Source organism: Anolis sagrei, chromosome 2 (genome assembly GCF_037176765.1).
Source record: "Anolis sagrei isolate rAnoSag1 chromosome 2, rAnoSag1.mat, whole genome shotgun sequence".
Classification (NCBI taxonomy): domain Eukaryota; kingdom Metazoa; phylum Chordata; class Lepidosauria; order Squamata; family Dactyloidae; genus Anolis; species Anolis sagrei.
In genome coordinates, this window is record NC_090022.1 from 172,865,181 (window position 1) to 172,887,326 (window position 22,146).

Below are 22,146 nucleotides of genomic sequence, written 5' to 3' on the forward strand. Positions count from 1 at the left end.
GGTACTAGGATGTATAGCTCATCTGCAATCTAACAGCACTCTGAATTCCACCAATGATTGACCTGGAACTAATTTGGCACCCAGAACCCCCATGACCAACAAAAATACTGGAGGTCTTTGGGGAAAATTCACCTTGATTTGGGGCAGTTGTAGTTCACCTACATCCAGATCACACTGTGAACTGATGGGATTTAGACCACACTTGGCACACATACCTGATATGCTGAAATTTGATTACTGGAAGGGTTTAGGGGGAACTGACCTTTCTTTTTGGGTGTTGTAGTTCACCCACAACCAGAGAAACTGATCTCCACCAATCATGGACCTTGACCAAACTTGACACACAGAATCCCCATGACTAATTTAACCTATTGGAGGAGGGGGGGGGGGTGGGCATGGGGACTTTTGAATCTGAAGGCTATAAATATTATATCTCTGCCCAATGGGCATGTCATGTCAATTTTGTTGGCAGATTACTGCAATCGTCATCCTTTCCAACTGGAATGAAATAAAAACCTCGGTGGCTTTCTCTTCAACCTGCTGCGCAGGAAAAACAATGTATTTCTCTGTATAAAAGTGTATGCTTTGCCTGTGTTAGGCATCTCAGCTCCCTTTAGTGCAGTGGTTCTCAACCTGTGGGTCACCAGATGTTTTGGCCTTCAACTCCCAGAAATTCTAACAGATGGTAAAGTGGCTCGAATTTCTGGGAGTTATAGGCCAAAACACCTGGGGACCCACAGGTTGAGAATCACAGCTTTAGTGGTTTTCTTACTTACTTAAGCAATCCCTCACTGTCCGAGTAGGATTGTCTTCCAAGATCGGTGCACTGGCGGTGGGTCTGTAGGTGATTGTGGAGCCCTATTCTTGATCTGCATGTTCTCCCGAAGTGAAAGCATTGGTTTCCAGGTGGAGGCGGTCTCAGTCGGGGTTGGCTTGATGTGCCTTCCTCTTGGCACGTTTCTCTCTTTCGCCCTTCATTCGTGCCTCTTGGTGAGGTATATTCTGTAATATTGGCTTCTCTTTCTCACCAGGCAACCCAAAATGGCTTGGGTCTATCCACAGCCATTCTAAATTGCTCGACAACAGATTCACGGATTGTAGCTGGCCGTAATGCATGAACTCTTCTTTTGTTTTCATTTCAAGGAGGAAATAATATTAGTAACCCCACATTTGGTAAAAAAAAAAAAGTTGCCATCAATAGTTTCAAGCTGATTTCCATTGACAAAGAGGCAAGAAACATTTTGGTCTTGGAAATACCGTAGTTCTTTTTAGGCTTGGCAACAATCCATTATGTTATGTACCAAAATGGGATGCCTCCATAAACACCCGAGGAAGACAGGAGAGTGTTGTAATGTTTTCCCTAGCTCTGACTAATTTATTGGAAAAAGTCTTGAAGAGACTTCTTTCAAACTTCTTTCTTGTGGCTTTTTTATTTTGTTTGGGAACTTTGCTTCAAAGCACAGAGGAAAAACACTTTTCTGACAGAATGCTGACCTTTTATCCTTTGGCTAAGAAAACATCTCCAAAAGTAGAGCAATCTTATATTCAATGTAAATTGAGAGCAGAAATACATTTTTGGCACATCAGCAAAAAGTTGTCATATCCTATGTATGTACTCAGCTTGGGAGGAGAGGGAAAACATGCATGGCCATAAAGACAAAAATACAGATGCCTTTCCAATTATATGGACGATGCCAATGCCCACAAATGTCATGGAGGTGGAAAGCACTAACCTACAAAGGTTGAAACATGTGACTTCATGTTATAACACCCTTAAATATGCAAAAGAACATATAATTTAACAGTAAGCCAGATATGCCTAAGGAAACTTAGTGACACTTGTTGCTGTAATAGATAAAAAATTGACTGGCTGAAATCCCATCACGGGAAAAATATTCTGCCCCACATAAAATTTTCTCAGCAGCATTGCATCATAGAATCAAAGAGTTGGAAGAGACCTCATGGGCCATCCAGTCCAACCCCCTGCCAAGAAGCAGGAATATTGCATTCAAATCACCCCTGACAGATGGCCATCCAGCCTCTGTTTAAAAGCTTCCAAAGAAGGAGCCTCCACCACACTCCGGGGCAGAGAGTTCCACTGCTGAACGGCTCTCACAGTCAGGAAGTTCTTCCTCATGTTCAGATGGAATTTCCTCTCTTGTTTGAAGCCATTGTTCCACATCCTAGTCTCCAAGGAAGCAGAAAACAAGCTTGCTCCCTCCTCCCTGTGGCTTCGTCTCACATATTTATACGTGGCTATCATATCTCCTCTCAGCCTTCTCTTCTTCAGGCTAAACATGCCAAGCTCTTTAAGCTGCTCCTCATAGGGCTTGTTCTCCAGACCCTTGATCATTTTAGTCGTCCTGTTCAACATCTTCCACTGTGTTTTTGAGTGTTTTTATGAGTGATGGTCACTTGTTGGCCTGATAGGTGCCTTGTGTCCAAATTTGGTGTCAATTCGTCCAGTGGTTTTTGAGTTATGTTAATCCCACAAACTAACATTACATTTTTATTTATATAGATAATGGCTACACTAACCCAGCCAAAGCTCTTTCCTAGTAAAATATCTGTTGCTTTTCCTTGAGCTGGTTCTCTTCAATATTTTGACCTCCTAATCCTCGGGGAAAGGCAGTATATAAATTAAGGTGTTGATGTCCTTACTATCTGGGAGCATTCTTCCAAAATGATCGAGACACCCAAATAAAATCTCAATAGATTAGCTCACCATAAAGTAACAGTGTTTCTTCACTGATTCCCAGATTCTTGAATGGGATCAAAATCATGGGTATTCCAAAATGTGACACAATGACATCAGATACATTGAAAAACCAGTATAATACTATAATATTTTAAGAACATATTGCCAGAAATCAGCTGCCAAACCTTTGTATGTATGCATCTGCTATGAAAATACTTCTTCTGACATTCAGGACTGAGTAAAAATTGACTCCGTCTCTGTGGGTGAAACAACCAACTCTTTGATCTACATGGCTAGAGGGAAATTTATTATCAACATCATAATCGAAAGATTAATTTTCAAAATGTCACTTCCAAAAGCAACAACATGGGCAAACTACAGAGGAAAAAAGGTCCAAGTGCTTTTTAAAAATGAGGTTGGCAAATGCTTGGCGTTTGCTGCCCGGACTCAGAAGGAAGAAACCAACACTGTGTCCACTGGGAATTGGATGGGTTCCAACCTATTTCCATTCCAGTTCCTAGAGGTGCTAATTGCTGGAACGGAGCAGCACAGAACACTTCTTATTTTACAAAGTTAGCATGGCATATTGGCCACTATTGGCAGAGCTTGATGTGAGAAAAAACACACCACTTTCCCTTTTTTTGAGTCACAGCAGCCACATCCCACTCCATAGGTATGGTTTTCTCATAATGGAAGAAAGCCCTCCTACTCTTAAACTAGGCTGGATCCAGGGATACACTGGGGAACATCTAGCAAACTCATCATTAAGACATCATGACCAGAGCTGATGGGGGTTGTGATATAATAATTTCTGGAAAGCTGCAGTTCCTTCTGTTTAGTCAGGAAAGTAGGGGTTGGATTTAGGGCACTTGTTGGTCTGATTCATGTATTTTTATTTATATAGACTAACCATCACCTGCCATGTGTTGCTGTGGTTGAGTCTGTGTATATGTGTGTGTGTGTATTTGTATTTATTTATTTATTATTTATTTATTTATTATGTTTGCATATATATATATATATGTGGTTTTGCACATGTGTTGTAATGTAATTTTCTTTTGTTTTTTTGGGTTTTTACGTCTCTTCTGCTTTGTTTTTCAGTGATGGTCACTCGTTGGCCTGATAGGCGTATTGTGTCCAAATTTGGTGTCAATTCACCCATTGGTTTTTGAGTTATGTTAATCCCACAAACGAACATTACATTTTTATTAATATAGACTAGCCATCCCCTGCCACACGTTGCTGTGGCCCACATGGGGGTTCTGTGTGGGAGGTTTGGCCCAATTCTATCGTTGGTAGGATTCAGAATGCTCTGTGATTGTAGGTGAACTATAAATCCCAGCAACTACAACTCCCAAATGTCAAGATTCTATTTCTCCCAAACTCCACCAGTGTTCACATTTGGGCATATTGAGTATTCTTGTAGAGTTTGATCCAGATCCATCATTGCTTGATGAGTCCACAGTGATCTCTGGGTGTAGGTGAACTACAACTCCAAAACCAAAGGACACTGCCTACCAAGCCCTTCCAGTATTTCCTGTTGGTCATGGGAGAGCTGTGTGCCAAGTTTGGTTCAATTCCATCGTTGGTGGGGTTCAGAATGTTCTTTGGTTGTAGGTGAACTAGAAATCCCAGCAACTATAACTCCCAAATAACAAAATCAATATTTTTTGAGTGAAGGTCATACATTGAGTTGTTAGGTGTCTTGTGTCAAAATTTGGTGTCAATTTTGGGCATCTGACAGGATGCCATGAAGTTGTTCATCAGCTCCAGCACCCAGCACCTTGCTTTTGGACCAAAGTTCTTGATTTGTTCTATCCGTAGAGCATCCAGGCCAACTGCTTTGTCATTTTTACATTTACTGAGAGCCATGTCCAATTCAGTAGATGTAAAAGGTTCATGAAGGTTGTTGTTCTCAATATCTGGTTGTCTGGCTATTGGTTTATTTCCTACTTCGGTGGCAAGGTTGGGTTTCCCTAATCCATCTAAAACACAGACATGTGCTTTTCATCTTAAGAATAGACAAGCATCCCGAGCTCTGAGGATTACCTGGGAAGGAATCCCACTGGAGCATTGCAGCACACCCAAATACCTGGGAGTCCCTCTGGACCGTTCTCTGACCTACAAGAAGCACTGCCTGAACATCAAACAAAAAGTGGGTGCTAGAAACAATATAATATGAAAGCTGACTGGCACAACCTGGGGATCACAACTAGACACAGTGAAGACAGGGCCTTCTCTGTGGTTGCCCCCCGACTTTGGAACACCCTCCCCAAAGACATTAGACTAGCACCCACGTTGGCAGTCTTTGGGAAGAACTTGAAGACCTGGCTATTCCGATGTGCCTTTCCAGAATAGGATAACCTCCAGCACTACGTCCCAGAAGCACTTTATTAGAGTTTAAGACTCTCTGCACATCGCACTTGCCCAGAATCCCAACATATCACCTCTCACACCCAGCACTTTTTTAACCTGTACCCTTCATTGGCCCGTCCCTGGTTTTATTGCGTAATAGTGTAATGTTTTGTTTTTGTTATTGCTTATGTTTTTAATTTGCTTGCATTGTATTGTTATTGTCTGTTGTTGTTGTGTTGAGGCCTTGGCCTTTGTAAGCCGCATTGAGTCCTTCGGGAGATGCTAGCGGGGTACAAATAAAGTTTAATAATAATAATAATAATAATAATAATACATGAAGTAGTTCTTTGATCTGCCCAACACTAGCGCCAGTCCCTATATATGTTACCAAAATCAGAATGAAAGTGACTTGGCCTCATGCATGTGAATGCTAAAAGAGTGCTGAGATATGAGGGCAGAATTTAATTAATTCATGTGAATTTTTTTTTTTTATAATTTTTATTGAGGATTTTTAGTAACAATACATCAATAGGGTGTTAATCATTGATGTAAAGGTTGTACCATAAAAGCTGGGAGGGGTTGGTAGGGTAAGGGGAAGGAGAAGGGGGTGGGCAAGGTCCCTAACTACTGACGGGGAGGGGTAGGGTTGGGGGGGAGGGATCGGGGGGGGAGGGGGGGATATCTTATCTAGAGGTAGGTGGGGGTAGGTAGACGGGATGTGCATGTGATTGGGGGAGTGGGACGTGGAGTGTGTTAGTATTATGTGTTCTTGTTTATTTACTCATTGTTTCCCCGATAGTGCATTAGTAATAGTGTTTTCGTCTGTGTTGGCTTTCCATCTTCTTATTTATTTCCTCTCGTTCGCCGGTTCTGTCCTTACTTTCCGTCTAGGTATTTCTTGATTGGAGACCAGTCTGTTTTGCTTCCTCCTGCTGTTTGTTTGGATCTTATATGTTGCGTCAGTGTGTCCATATTCATTATGTCCATTAGTTTTAGTCTCCAATCATCTAACTTTGGGATCTCCTCACTTTTCCATATACTTGCTAGCACTAGTCTTGCTGCAGTAGCCATGTGGAAAAAGAGCTTGTCTTTATTTATATCTATTTCGAAGTCAAGTATTCCTAGCAGGTAGTATTCCGCTTTCTTTTCTAGTTTCAGTTCCAATACCTCAGTTGTTATTCTATGAATTTCCGTCCAGAATTTTTTAACCTTTTCGCAAGTCCACCAGAGGTGTGGGAAAGTGCCTTTTTTTTCTTTGCACTTCCAGCATTTTTCCGGTACATTTTTGTAGTATTTGGCCAGCTTACTGGGTGTTAAATACCATTGGAAGAACATTTTGATCCAATTTTCTCTTAAACAATAGGAGTTGGTCCATTTTAATTTTATCTTCCATATTTTTTCCCATTGCCCTGTATCGATAGTATGGCCGACAATGCCTGTCCATTTGGTAGTGTAGCTTTCCACGCTGTTGCTCGCTGTTTTCCAGTTTAATAGGATTTTATATAGTTTTGTGATTCCTTTTGTCCTCGTTGCCATTATTCTTTCCCATTGGTTTTCTCTATTGTCGAAGCCTTTTCTTTTGTCTTTATTGAATGCCTCGCACATTTGTCTATGTTGAAACCATGTGGTTTCACCGAATGTTGTTCTTATCTCGTCTAGTGTTTTGAGCTTGAATCCTTCTCTGTCTTTCTTTAAGATGTCTCTATATCTGGGCCAGCTTTCCCACCCCAATTCACGTCTTTGGGTGGCCTCTAGTGGGGAGATCCATAGAGGTGTTTTTTGATATAGTTTGTTTTTATACTTTTCCCAAATTTTGATAAGCGACGACCTAATGAAGTGGTTGCCAAAGTTCTTCTCGATTTTTTTCTTGTCGTACCATATATACGCGTGCCAGCCACTGCGTAAATCGTGTCCTTCTAGTGCCAGGATTTTGGGATTTTGTAAGTTGGCCCATTCTTTTACCCAGATTAAACCGCAAGCATCATGGTACATTTGAAAGTCAGGAAGTCCTAATCCGCCTTTTTCTTTGTTTTCAATCAAGCTTGTAAATTTTATTCTTGGTTTCTTTCCACGCCACACGAATCTAGAGATTTCTTTATTCCAATTCTTAATCACTTGTGCATTTCTGATTATTGGGATGGCTTGAAATAAGAAAAGTAATTTGGGTAGGATTGACATTTTAATCGCTGATATTCTCCCTAGCATAGAAAGGTTCAGGTGTTTCCACTTCGCCAAATCGTTACTAATCTCTTTCCATTTTGTGTTATAGTTATTCTTTAGTAGCTGTGAGTTTTTTGCTGTCAAGATTATGCCGAGGTATTTTATTTTGTCTGTTGTTTGTATCCCACTTCTCTCTTCCAATGTTTTTTGTCGTTCCTTGGAGACATTTTTTGTCAACCATTTTGTTTTCTTTTTATTAATTGTTAATCCTGCCAATGTTCCGAATTCTTCAATTTTGTTTATCCATAATTCCCAACTATCTAGCGGATTTTCAATTATGCAAATTACATCGTCCGCGAATGCTCTTAGTTTAAATGAGTGCTTCCTTATTTTAGCTCCTTTAAGTCTGTCGTCTTTTCTGATGTTGTTTAGAAGTATCTCCAGGGACATTATAAATAAGAGTGGGGACAGTGGGCATCCTTGACGGGTGCCTTGTTTTATTTGTATGTTGTCTGTTGTACATCCATTAACATATATTTTGGCTACTTGTGTGGAGTAGATTGCTTTTATTGAGTTGATGAAGTGGTACCCCATATCCAGTTCTCTCACTAAAGCCAGGAAGAACTCCCAGTTAATCCGATCGAAAGCCTTTTCTGCGTCCAGTGATAGCAGCGCGCACTCCTTGTCTATGTTTTTCTCGTAGTATTCTATGATGTTGACAACTGTTCTAATGTTATCTTTAATTTGACGGTGCGGGAGAAAGCCTGCTTGCTCTTCTTGGATCCATTCTTTAAGAAAATCTTTTAGCCTTTCGGCAATTATGCTTGCATATATTTTATAGTCTATATTGAGCAGCGAAATCGGGCGATAGTTCTTTACATCCGTTTTATCAGTCCCTTCTTTATGTATCATGATTATTTTTGCTTGTTTCCATGTGTTTGGGATACTTTGAGTTTCCAATGCCTGATTCATTAGTCTTTTCAATTTAGGTGTCAATTCTTTTTCAAATGTTTTGTAGTATGTGGCCGTAAATCCATCAGGGCCTGGTGTTTTTGAGACGTCTAATTTCTTGATTGCCTTTTGTATTTCTTGATTTGAAATTTCTTTATTTAAATTTTTTCTATGCTCTTCCGAAATTTTCTCTAGCTTTTGTTTCCCCAGGTATCGGGTGATATCTTCTATCCGTGATTCCCTTCCTTGATATAGTTTGCTATAGAATTCATTGAACTGCTTTATTATGTCTTTATCCTTTGTATATTCTTTATTTTCCGTAGTGATTTTTGTAATGTATTGCTTTTGTTTCATTTTCCCAATCTTCCTTGCCAGCCATGGACCAATTTTGTTCGCATTGTAGAAATGCGATTGTTTCGCAAATTTTAATTTTTTTGCCGTTGATTCTGTTTCCAGTTCTATTCTCATTCTCTGCAGCCTTTGAATTTCCAATGGTAGTTTTGGGTTGCTTGGGTTTTGTTTCAGTTTATCTTCAGCCTCGTCCATTTTTTTCGTGATTATTTTCATCTGTTCGTTTCTCTTCTTGTTTCTTCTTGCCCACTGCTGTATACACATTCCCCTCATCACGGCTTTTCCCGCATCCCAAATTGTTTGTATGTCTATATCTTCTGTTTCGTTTGTTTCAAAATAATTATTTAGATGTGTCCTGATGGTTTTTTGAATTTCTTGGTCTTTCAGTAAGGTGTCATCTAATCTCCAGCTGCCCTGTCTTCTTTTCTGGTTGAACGTGATCTCAATCGGGCTGTGGTCTGAATCCTTCCTTGTTAATATTTCTATGTGGTTGATTTTGGAAAGTAGTGAGTGCGAGGTCCAAATCATATCTATTCTGGACCAACTTCTGTGTCTCCCCGAGAAGTATGTGTAGTCTTGTTCTCCTGAATGGTGGTTTCTCCACGCATCTTGTAGGTTCAATTCCTCTAACAACCTGGTGAATGTTTGGGGGAGTAGGTTTGCCTTTATTGGTTTGTGCTGTTTATCCTCTAATTTTCTATCATATTTACTGTTTATTATTCCGTTGTAGTCTCCCATTATTATTAAGTGTTCATATTCTTCTTCCTGGATTAGGTTTCTGAGTTTCTGTGTGAATTTCGTTTTGGGTCCATTTGGTGCGTAGATGTTGCACACTAATATTTTCCTGTTGTCAATTGTTAATGATACTCCAATTATTCTTCCTTCGTCATCTTTAAATGCTTGCTTTGGGTCTAAATCTGGATTTGCATATATGGCTACTCCTCTTTTCTTTTCTTGTGCTAATGAGAAGAATTCTTTGCCAAGTTTTTTTTGTATTACGTATTTTGAGTGTTTCTGGGCGATGTGGATTTCTTGTAAAGCTATCAAATCATATTTTCCTTGTTTAATCCTATTGAATACTCTTCTGTGCGCTTATTCGGGGAGTTTAAACCGTTGATGTTCTGGTTGTAACATTTAAGCGTTTTTTCCATGTTCATCCTGTTTTTCAGCGATTTTCTCCATTCTTGCTATTAGTGTTGATGTTGATGTGCTGGGGAGTTCTTCTATTTTTTCTGGAGATTCTGTTCGGTGTCTTTTCACTTGCATCATTTGTCCAGGGATATATTGGTATTCTTGTTCTTCTTTGTTCTTCTTGATTGTTATTAAAAAGTCCGCTGCTTTTTCCTCTGAGGTGATCCATATCTTTTCGTTTTTGTAGGTTGCCATTAATCCCTCACCTTTTTCCCATCTAAATCTGATATGTTGTCTTTTTAACTCATCTGCCAGATCCTTGTACTTTCTCCTTTTCTGTATTGTTGATTGGGTAAATTCTTTCAAGATGATGATCTTTTTATCCTTGTAATGTGGCGGGGATTTGAAGCTTTTCTTGAGAATTTCATCTCTAATGTGTTTTCTACTGAATTGTACGATTACGTCCCGTTCCACTTTGTGTTTCTTTGCATAGCCCGTTGTAATCCGATATGTCCTGTCAATATTGGTTTCTGCGTCCTCTTCTGAGATTTCCAGTATTTCTGCTGTTATCATTGTCACTATTTGTCTCAAGTTCTCTTGTGATTCTTCTTGTACGTTTCGAAATCTTAAGTAATATTCCAGTTCTTTTTGTTCCGCTTGATCTTGTCTCGTTTGTATCTTTTCTTCTCTTAACTCTATATCTTCTAATTTTTCTTTTATTTCTTCTTGCATCTTTTCCAGTTTGGCCACATCTGTCTGATTTTTCCTCATTTCCTGTCTCATAGCATCCATTTCTTTCTTCATCTCTCCTAGTTCATTTGTGATCTCTTTTCTCATTTTGGCCATCTCCTCTGTTAAGTCGTTCTTCAGTCTCATTCTCTGGTCTTCTGCTACTTTTTGATAAGCATCTTGCTTCTCTTGATTTGCTTCCTGCTGCTCCAGTATTTTCTGTATTTCCTTTAGAATTTCCTTTCCCGTTGGGTTTCCTGAAACTGACCCCCTCCTTTGCTCTGGTTGCTCCACTTTTTCTACTTTTTCTACTTTTTCTACTTTGTCTGTTTTGTCTTGTTTGATCTTAGATGTTGCCATATTTAGCCACTTCTCTAGTGTTCTTGTTTTTAGAATTGTGGCAGCCATTTTGGATTTTTATTTTATTTTATTTTATTTTATTTTATTTTTATTGTTATTTATAAGGTATTAGTGTTGATTTTGTTGTTATTATTGTTGTTGAGTATCGTTATTGTGTCGTTATTGTATATCTGTAGTTTATGCAGTTGTTTTTGTCAATCCTCACAGTCCCTTATTCTTGATTTTTATTTTTTTTTTATTTTTTCAATATCTTACCTTTTGGGTCTTTCGCCGGTGTTTCTTTCCTCTCTAGGCTTGCCTCTCTATCCTTCCCCTTCTCCTTTCCTTGACGTCACTTCCGCCTTCTCCCCTCTTCCGGAGCTCCTTGTGTTACTGTTTGTGTTTTTTGGTTGCTTTCCTGGCAGGAGTGCGCCTCGTGGCTGCACCTTGTGCACCACTTCCGCCTTCTCCTATTCCCAGGATGCACCTTGGGAGGTTTCAGCCACCTTCCGTTTGTCGTCGTTGCTCCTTATTACTCTTGCGGGGGGAGTGCGCCTCGTGACCTTGTTATCGGAGTGATATCAGGGAGGAGGTTGCCGAGAGGAGACTGCAGCGTTTTCAAGGCCACTATGGTGGGGTAGGGTTTTCCTTTTTTTTCGAGCTTTGTAACTTTAAGCTCTGTCTCATGTGAAATTTTTGAAAGAACCGAGAAGACCTGTGTTCTCCTCTGTCGGTTCCCCCATAAAATGGAGAGCAGGTCCACATACTTGTTGATCTCCCAGCTTGCACAGTCGAAATAGAAATATTTCTGCAGGGTGGTTTGCTTCTTGCAGAATGGGAAAACTAGTCCTGGACCAAAAAGAACTGGATTAAAGTTCCTTCACTCAGGAAATCTCGCCCTTCCCAGCGCACACAGACACATTGAAAGTTTTCTGTTCTGTGGCTTAAAAGTTGTCTTTGACATACTTTTGCCAAAAGACATTGCGGCAGGTACAACGGGGGAGTCATGCTGGTCCTTTTTCAGTGACCTTCTGCTGTCCCCTTGACTATCTGGACCCCGTTCTCTATTTGCGTGGCATATATTTGTGGAACTGTTTATTATTATTTTTTCTAGAGCCCTCATCAAGTGCGGAAAACAGGACACGGGCTCTTCAGAATATTTTGTTTTCATTTCATCTTATGGAGTAACGAGTGAAACTGGCCACCCTCCAGTCTTGGATGCATGGACAATCAAGGCTTGTATCAGGATGAATGCTACATTTATAGGTCCTTTAAAAAAAGAGGGGAAAAAAACCCAAAGGTTTAAAAGTACGAATGAAAGAGATGCCAGGGAGGCGTTCTCATCCACAGAGCCTTCTGCAAAGACGAGGCAAAACTTTCATGCCAGTCATGGACCAGCTCCTGGGATATTCTTTCTTTCTCCTCCTGATCCTGGCACTTTTAGGCTCTCCAGGGCACCCAGTTCACATCCAGGTACCTTCCCAAGAGGTAAGCTACTGGGGGACTGGTAATTAATGGGGAGGAGTTGTGTCCTCCTATTCTCTTCGTCTTTAGACACAGTTTATTGTGGCTGCTTTAAGGAATTGGAAATGCCCAGGGATAACCCCACTTGGAGGTATTAGTGGGAAATGATTGCTCAAGAGCCATATAGAGGTTCTACTCTAGTTTTGAAAAGGAAATGAGATCAAAAGGCTGGAAACAGCTAGTCACCAGTGTTTTCTTTATGAAACACTGCTATTTGCAAGCTGTTTGGTGACACAAGACCGTTTGGTGACACAAGGCTCTTCATCATCAGGCAGAATGAAAAGGCTGTTCTTCCAAAACAGTGATAACAAGGCTGGTTTGTTGTAATGCATTGCATAGGCATAATAGCATTCTGACAATTCTGGAAAGTTATGAATTATGAGTTGACTCCCAACGTGCCCACTCTCTTTCCAGCTGAAAGACCTTGATCTGTTTGTACGTTTTATCTAAATTCAGCATTTCTCAATCTGGGGGTCGGGACGCCCGGGGGAGTCGTGTGGGTCACCACAGACCATCAGAAAACACAATATTTTGTAGGTGAACTATAAATCCCAGCAACTACAACTCCCAAATGTCAAGGCCTATTTTCTCCAAAATCCACCAGTGTTCACATTTGGGCATATTGAGTATTCGAGCCAAATTTGGTCCAGATTCATCATTGTTGGAGTCCACAGTGCTCTCTGGATGTAGGTGAACTACAACTCCAAAACTCAAGGTCAGTGCCCACCAAACCAAACATGGGAGTTCTGTGTGCCAAGTTTGGTTCAATTCCATTGTTGGTGGAGTTTAGAATGCTCTTTGATTGTAGGTGAACTATAAAGCCCACAACTACAACTCCTAAATGACAAAAATCAATCCACCCCAACCTCACCAGTAATCAAATTTGGCGCATCGGGTATTTGTGCCAAATTTAGTCTAGTGAATGAAGATACGTCCTGCTTATCAGATATTTACATCGAACAATTTTTATTGATTAGCCAGTTGGCCTTATCAAAACAATAGTGCAAACACAACATACAACATACATTTAGTCTTCTTAAAATAAAATACAAATATACAAGTGTTTGTTAGCTTGAAACCAATGTAGCTTACCCATAGATATATACATCAATTGTCCTCGTCTCCCCTACACTGCACCCCAATCTGATCTATGTATTCTGATCTCCTTTTAGCAGCTATCCAGTGATGGATATCAGATATTTACATTATGATTCATAACAGTAGCTAAATTGCAGTTATGAAGTAATTTTACGAAAGTAATTTTATGATTGGGGGTCAGAACAACATGGGGAACTGTATAAGGCAGGTAAGGCAACTCCATCAACTTTGTACAATTCTGTCATTGTAACTCAAAGAACATAAGGGACTGTGGCGCAGCTGGCTGGGGGTCAACTGCATTAAGATCACTACTGACTGAAAGGTCATGAGTTCGAAGCCAGCCAGGATCGAAGTGAGCTTCTGACCAATTTGTGTAGCTTGTTGTCAACCTTTGAAGCCCGAAAGACAGTTGCATCTGTCAAGTAGGAAATTTAGGTATCACTTATGTGGGGAGGCTAATTTAACTAATTTACGAGGCCATAAAAATCTCCAGCAAAGTATACAAAGAATTAGGAAATACTTCATCAGTGTCACAAACGGGCAGTGAAGCGACAGCTCCCCTGGTGGCCAGAAGCTGGAATGTTAAATAGCCTCTGAGTGTCTGTCTATATATGTTGTGTGTCTATGGCATTGAATGTTTGCCATGTATATATGTACATTGTAATCCGCCCTGAGTCCCCTGCAGGGTGAGAAGGGTGGAATATAAATACTGTAAATAAATAAATATTTAGGGGTCATAGCATCAGGACGTTCAAGCTGGGTTTAGAAAAGGCAGAGGAACGAGAGACCAGATTGCCAATATCCGCTGGATAATGGAGAAAGGCAGGGAGTTTCAGAAAAACATCTACTTCTGCTTCATTGACTATTCTAAAGCCTTTGACTGTGTGGATCATCATAAATTGTGGCAAGTTCTTGGTGGGATGGACATACCAAGCCACCTTGTCTCTCTCCTGAGGAATCTGTACAAGGACCAAGTAGCAACAGTAAGAACTGACCACGGAACAACAGACTGGTTCAAGATTGGGAAAGGCGTACGGCAAGGCTGCATACTCTCACCCAACCTTTTTAACTTGTATGCAGAACACATCATGCGATGTGCGGGGCTTGATGAATGCAAAGCTGGGGTGAAAATTGCTGGAAGAAACATTAACAACCTCAGATATGCAGATGACACCACTCTGATGGCCGAAAGCGAGGAGGAGCTGAGGAGCCTTCTAATCAAGGTGAAAGAAGAAAGCGCAAAAGCCGGGTTGCAGCTGAACGTCAAAAAAACCAAGATTATGGCAACAAGAATGATTGACAACTGGAAAATAGAGGGAGAAAATGTGGAGGCCGTGACAGACTTTGTATTTCTAGGCGCAAAGATTACTGCAGATGCAGACTGTGGCCAGGAAATCAGAAGACGCTTACTTCTTGGGAGGAGAGCAATGTCCAGTCTCGATAAAATAGTAAAGAGTAGAGACATCAGACTGGCAACAAAGATCCGCCTAGTCAAAGCCATGGTATTCCCTGTAGTAACCTATGGATGTGAGAGCTGGACCTTAGGGAAGGCTGAGCGAAGGAGGATCAATGCTTTTGAGCTGTGGTGCTGGAGGAAAGTGCTGAGAGTGCCTTGGACTGCGAGAAGATCCAACCAGTCCATCCTCCAGGAAATAAAGCCCGGCTGCTCACTGGAAGGAAGGATACTAGAGACAAAGTTGAAGTACTTTGGCCACATCATGAGGAGACAGGAAAGCCTAGAGAAGACAATTATGCTGGGGAAAGTGGAAGGCAAAAGGAAGAGGGGCCTACCTAGGGCAAGATGGATGGATGGCATCCTTGAAGTGACTGGACTGACCTTGAAGGAGCTGGGGGTGGTGACGGCCGACAGGGAGCTCTGGCATGGGCTGGTCCATGAGGTCACGAAGAGTCGGAGACGACTGAATGAATGAACAACAAGCATCAGGAAGGTTAAGAACCACTGATGTAGTAGGTAGGTAAAGGTTGTCCCCTGACATTAAGTCCAGTCATGTCTGACTCTGGGGTGTGGTGCTCATCTCCATTTCTAAGCTGAAGAGCCGGCGTTGTCCGTAGACACCTCCAAGGTCATGTGGCCGGCATGACTACATGGAGCGCCGTTACCTTCCCGTCGGAGCGGTACCTATTGATCTACTCACATTTGCATGTTTTCGAACTGCTAGGCTGGCAGAAGGTAGGGCTGACAGCGGAAGCTCATGCCACTCCCCGAAATCGAACCTGCAACCTTTCGATCAACAAGCTCAGCAGCTCAGTGCTTTAACCCACTGCACCACTGATGAAATAGAAGCAAAATAGCACAATTTCTAAACCAATGTGAATCCATTTCAGAAATGCCCTGATTACCCATGTCTTCACTCCCACGTGGCTTTCTTTACCTTCAGATCTTTCACTGTGGGAACAACCCAAGGATTCTGGATTTCAGTTTACAGTCCAGCGAATAAACTAATCCCTGAAGCTCTGGCCCATGACCTCCAGGGCAAATACACCAGCTTTGAACCTCGTCCATTACGTGACCATCTCTTTCGTGTTTTGGGCACTGGAACATCACTGTTTCTAAAAGGGATCAGAGCACCCATTCTCTACCCAGCTCCATGCACTCACTGCCAATGCAAGATCTTGGTTCAAATCCAGTCCATTGCAGCTGCAACCCGTTCCCATCCAAACTTCAAGTGATCAAACAAGCCAAACCCAGCAGGTGCAATCCATGAATGGGAATATTTGAAACCAGGGATGGAAAATAGTCCTAGAGTGATTTTTATAAGATGCTGCAATGGGTATGATGAAAAGTAAGGAGAAAGACAGAAAAGTGGTCAAACCACACTATTTTCTTTGCTTTATTCTCCTCTTAAAAAGTATTGTTGAATTAATTGGATTTTTGTTACAATTCTTCAGACTGGAATCTTCCTGGTTTAAGAGAGAGCTTTGAGTGCAGAGGGAAATCCCTTATTGCATGGGTCATTTGAAATATCTTTATTTCTGGATTCAAGGTGAAAGATACGGAGGTTCCTCCAAAAATAACAAAGTTGTCAATACAAGATAAGGATCCCACATGGTTCAACATCATTTGTAAAGGAGGGATACATTACTGAGTTTCCTACACACACACACACACACACACACACACACACACACACATATATATATCTGATTGGATAATATCAATACAGATTGATCATCCAGGATTTTGAAATCCTCCAAAAGCCAATATTGTCCAGATGAGTGCTTGAGATAGTGACACCTTTGCTTTCTGGTGGTTTCAGACTCGATTTCATGCAAAAGTCATTAAAAATGTTGTGTATACAATTAGTATTAGTGCATGTCTATAAAGCAGGCATGGGCAAACTTGGGTCCTCCAGGTGTTTTGGACTTCAACTCCCATAATTCCTAAACAGCCAGTAGGCAGTTAGGGATTGTGGGAGTTGAAGTTCAAAACACCTAGAGGGCCGAAGTTTGCCCATGCCTGCTATAAAGGATGTATAAAACATAATTGACTTTCATGTTAGGAGCCCCCGGTGGCGCAGGTGGGTTAAAGCCCTGTGCTGGCAGGACTGAAGACCGACAGGTCGCAGGTTCAAATCCAGCTCCTCATGCGGAGACATGAGAGAAGCCTCCCACAAGGATGTTAAAAACATCACAACTTCCGGGCATCCTCTGGGCAATGTCCTTCCAGACAGCCAATTCTCTCACACCAGAAGTAACTTGCAGTTTCTCAAGTTGCTCCTGACACGACAAAAAACAACAACAAAACTTTCATGTTTAGACTTTGGTTCCATTGCTAAGATTATATATGTTTTTAATTAGGAGACGCAATTGATTTGTGTTTTTATTGCTCTTGTTATGGTTTTATATTATTTATTTATTTACAACATTTCTACCCCACCCTTCTCAACCCCGAGGGGGGACTCAGAGCAGCTAACACTGGCAACAATTCGATGCCACAATATCACAATATAACAATATAAAACCATAAAATACACAATAGATTAAAAACAATAACATTAGTTAAACAATCATATAGCAGTTTCCATTGTTATCACAATCATATGGTCCAGTTCAATGTTCAAAGTGCAGTTACGCCTGCTACCAAAGGCCTGGTTCCAAAACCATGATTTCAGTTTTTTCCTAAAGGAAAGGAGGGAGGATGCCGATCAAATCTCACTAGGGAGCAAGTTCCACAGGCGGGGGGCAAGTTCCTCAGTGGGAGGGTCACCACTGAGAAGGCCCTGTCCCTCATCCCCACCAGACGCATTTGCAAGGCTGGTGGGACCGAGAGCAGGGCCTCCCTGGTGGATCTTAAACCATGAGGCGTTAATGTTTATAAATGATTTATGGTGTTGTTGGGCATTGAATTGTTGTCTCTGTAAACTGCCCTGAATTGCCTGAGGGCTGAGAACGGCGGTATACAAATACAGTAAGTAAATAAATAAATAAGTGTAAGTAGGTGTATGTATACGTGTGTGTATATGTATTTGCAAATACAGTATTCTAAAAAGAAAAAAGGAAGGAATTTTGAGAAAACTGACACAATTACGGATAGCAATCCTTTCCATAGCAATTCTATGGGTGTTAGCTTGGTAGTAATTCTCTGTGTGGGATTGAGCTTATTTTTATTCTTTGTGTTGCCTTTCTGCCAGCGGGCAAAGACTTGTTATTTAAACACTCTCTTGGCATCTCAGTGAGGAAGTAGCTAAGACAAGCCCAGTGTTGCCGTTTTCTTTTGACTTACTTGTTTTAAAAGTTATGTCTGATTTCTAAAAAAACTGTTTAAAGGGAATGTATTTTGTTTCATCACAGATAGGGTGCCAAATGTAGACAGAAAGGTGGGCTGTAAATTGAATAACTAAATAAAATGGATCATGTTGCACACATAAAATCAAACTTGAGTTCCTAGAAACATCCATATCAGGGGTCCTCAAACTTTTTAAACAGAGGGCCAGGTCACAGACCCTCAAACTGTTGGAGGGCCAGATTATAATTTGAAAAAAGCATGAATGAATTCCTATGCACAGTGCACATATTTTATTTGTAGTGCAAAAACACTTAAAAACAATACAATAATTAAAATGAAGAACAGTTTTAACAAATATAAAGTTATTAGTATTTAAATGGGAAGTGTGGGCTTGCTTTTGGCTGATGAAATAGGATTGTTGTTGTTGTGTGCTTTCAAGTCGTTTCAGACTTAGATTGATCCTGAGCGAGGGCCAGGTAAATGACCTTGGAGAGCTGTTATTGTTCTGTTGGTGGGTCCATAGGTGACTGTGGAGCCCAATTCTTGATCTGCATCTTCTTCCGCAGTGAGGGCATTGGTTTCCAGGTGGAAGGTGGTTCCGGTCGGGGTTGGCTTGATGCGCTTTCCTCTTGGCATGTTTCTCTCTTTCGCCCTCCATTCGTGCCTCTTCAAACTCCACAGCACTGCTGGTCACAGCTGACCTCCAGCTGGAGCGCTCAAGGGCCAGGGCTTCCCAGTTCTCAGTGTCTATGCCAGAGTTTTTAAGGTTGGCTTTGAGCCCGTCTTTCAATCTCTTTTCCTGCCCACCAACATTCCGTTTTCCGTTCTTGAGTTCGGAGTAGAGCAACTGCTTTGGGATACGGTGGTCGGGCATCCGGACAATGTGGCCGGTCCATCGGAGTTGATGGCGGAGGACCACCGCTTCAATGCTGGTGGTCTTTGCTTATTCCAGCACACTGATGTTTGTCCGCGTGTCTTCCCAAGAGATTTGCAGGATTTTTCGGAGGCAACGCTGATGGAATTTTTCCAGGAGTTGCATGTGACATCTGCAGACTGTCCACGTGTCGCAGGCATATAGCAGGGTTGGGAGGACAATCGCTTTATAAACAAGCACCTTAGTATCCCTACGGATGTCCCGGTCCTCAAACACTCTCTGCTTCATTCGGAAAAAGGCTGCACTCGCAGAGCTCAGGCAGTGTTGGATGAGAATTAGTAAAGAGGATGAGGAAATTTGTCAGTATAACTTTGTTGCAGCCAGATTGACACTAGTGAGGATTGGAGAGAAAAGTTATTAGACTATATTCAAATGGCCAAGCTATGTAATGGTATCTGGGGAGGAAATTTGGGAGAAATTGGTTCAAATTTGCTGGTATGGGGAATATTCGTCCAAAAGGTTAACATTTCCCAGCACCACCCTATATAGATCGTTCCTTGTCCTTTGACCTACACTGGCAGCATCTCTATGTAGCTGAAACACTTGCTTGTTTAAAGCACGCTGAGCACAACCCTCCTTCCTGAGCTTTCAGGCTTCAAAGGGAGAAAGGCATCTGCATGTTTGGAAAGAAATGGTTTGAGCAAGCAATTAAAAACAAAGTTGGCAGAATTGGTAATGTCACCTGCGGTAGGGATGGCATAAACTGAAAGAAAACAGACAACTCGCCGGATTCCCTGAAGCAAAGATTGCGTGGAGTCCAGAAGCTTAAGAAAACAACATTTCTGGGCCCTTTGAAGACACCTGGCAAGTTGGGTTGGAGATATACAGAAGGCAGGATGAAGAAATCTAAGCAAAACTCCAATTAACCAGTGACTCAAAACACACAGAAACCAGTTATGTGCACATCCCTGGAAGAAAACGAAATGCAATATTTTTGCAAAGTCGAAAAAATGGGCCTGCATTTTAAAAATATCTATAGAAAAAATTATTAGGCTATTTGTAATTACTTCTGCTCTAGATAGTGCTTAGTATACAGTTGAGAAGGTCAAATGTTCATTCTTTTTTGCAAAGTTTATTTCGCAATGGTGACTCTTGTTCTTGCCTCTTACCCATCTTTTGTGACCTGCTGCCCAATTCAAAAGATTCCATTGCAGTTAAATACAAATACCTGTTTGTCTTTCTCTCTCTTTCTCTCTATATATTATTTAATATTATATATAGAAAAAGAGACAGAAAGACAGACATATATTATTTAATAATAGGAGCCCCTGGTGGCACAGTGGTTTAAACCCCTGTGCCGGCAGGACTGAAGACCGGGAGAGGCAGATGAGCTCCCTCTATCAGCTCCAGCTCTTCATGCGGGGACATGAGAGAAGCCTCCCACAAGGATGATAAAAACATCAAAATCATCCGGGCGTCCCCTGGGCAACATCCTTGCAGACGGCCAATTCTCTCATGCCAGAAGCGACTTGCAGTTTCTCAAGTCGGTCCTGACATGATAAAAAAATTTAATAATGATAATACTCCTGACCCTATGGCCTGGATGTCCTCAAATAGGATTTATATTATCTAATAATAATAATAATAATAATAATAATAATAATTCCAGAATATAGATCTCGTTTGCTGTGACATACTGTGCTTTTGTGGCAACAACAACAACAACAATAATGGAACTTTGAAAAAGTAGACGGAAGGCCTGATTCTGGCAGCCCAAGAACAAGCCATTAGAACTAATGCCATCAAAGCCAGAATTGAAAAGTCGACGAAAGGTCCCAAATGTAGACTCTACAAGGAAGCAGATGAAACAATCCTCAGCTGATGCAAGAAGATCATTCAGACAGACTACAAGCAAAGGCATAACACCGTTGCTCAGATGATTCATTGGAACCTGTGCCACAAATACCATCTGCTTGCAACAAAGAACTGGTGGGATTACAAGCCGGAAAAAGTTACAGAGAATGAACACGTCAAGATACTCTGTGACTTCCGGATTCAGACAAACAGAGTTTTGGATCACAATACTTCTGATCTCACGATCGGTGAAAAAACAAAGTATGGATTGTCAATGTTGCAATCCCAGGTGACAGCAGGATTGAAGAGAAACAACTGGAAAAGCTGACACGATATGAGGATTTAAAGATCGAACTGCACAGACTCTGGCACAAGCCAGTCAAGGTAGTCCCAGTGGTGATCGACACACTGGGTGCAGTACCTAAAGATCTTGGCCTGTACTTAAACACAATCGACGCTGACAAAATTACCACCTGCCAGCTGCAGAAGGCCACCTTACTGGGATCTGCACGCATTATTCGCCGATACATCACACAATCCTAGACACTTGGGAAGTGTCCAACGTGTGATCCAATACAACAGCCAGCAGAGTGATCTTGTTTGCTGTGGACTCATCTTGTGTTTCAAATCATCATCATCATCATCATCATTATCATCTTTATTTATACCCCACCACCATCTCCCCAAAGGGGACTCGGGGCAGCTAACTTGAGGCCAAGCCCAAAATTACAACAAAATACAATATAAGTACAGCAAAATGAAATACAAAAAGCAAAAATACCATCAAAATAAATACATAACATAACAAAATAAAATGAACAGTTCCAAAATGACATGATAGAGAAATGGGACACAGTAATATCACTCAAATATGGATGGGAACCCATTTTGGGTTGGGTGTTGAATTTCCTTCTCCTAAGTGTTTGTGGGTTGAATGAGTGAAGCTAGATCTGGAACCTCATCCCATGAGATAATAATAATAATAATAATAATAATAATAATAATAATAACCTTTATTTATACCCCGCTACCATCTCCCAAAGGACTCGGTGCGGCTTACAAGAGGCCGAGCCCAAATACATCAGTAAAACAACAATAACAACAATACAACAATAAATGAACTCAAAAACAAAGCAATAAAAACAAAGCAATAAACATTAACAAGACATCACGACCGCGTTAAAACCTATGGCAGGGCCAAATGTAATAATTATTTTTTAAAAAATATGCTGGGCATGACCAGGTGAAAAGGATAGGTATTTGGAGGGGGGTGGGGCGTGCAGACATCCTGGATCTCTAGTAAAGTGCATTTGGGGACATATTGCTCGGAGTTTC

At 41.2% G+C, this 22,146-nt stretch overlaps 1 protein-coding gene across 1 annotated transcript in view; it reads left to right on the top strand.

Moving 5' to 3' along the window:
- Positions 1–12,071: 12,071 nt before the first annotated feature.
- Positions 12,072–22,146, top strand: part of ITIH6 (inter-alpha-trypsin inhibitor heavy chain family member 6) — a 43,109-nt gene continuing 33,034 nt past the window's right edge. The window contains exon 1 of the mRNA XM_067464149.1: positions 12,072–12,202. Within this exon, the coding sequence (XP_067320250.1) occupies positions 12,095–12,202 (108 nt within the window). The 5' untranslated portion in view covers positions 12,072–12,094. The remainder of the gene's footprint in view (positions 12,203–22,146) is intronic.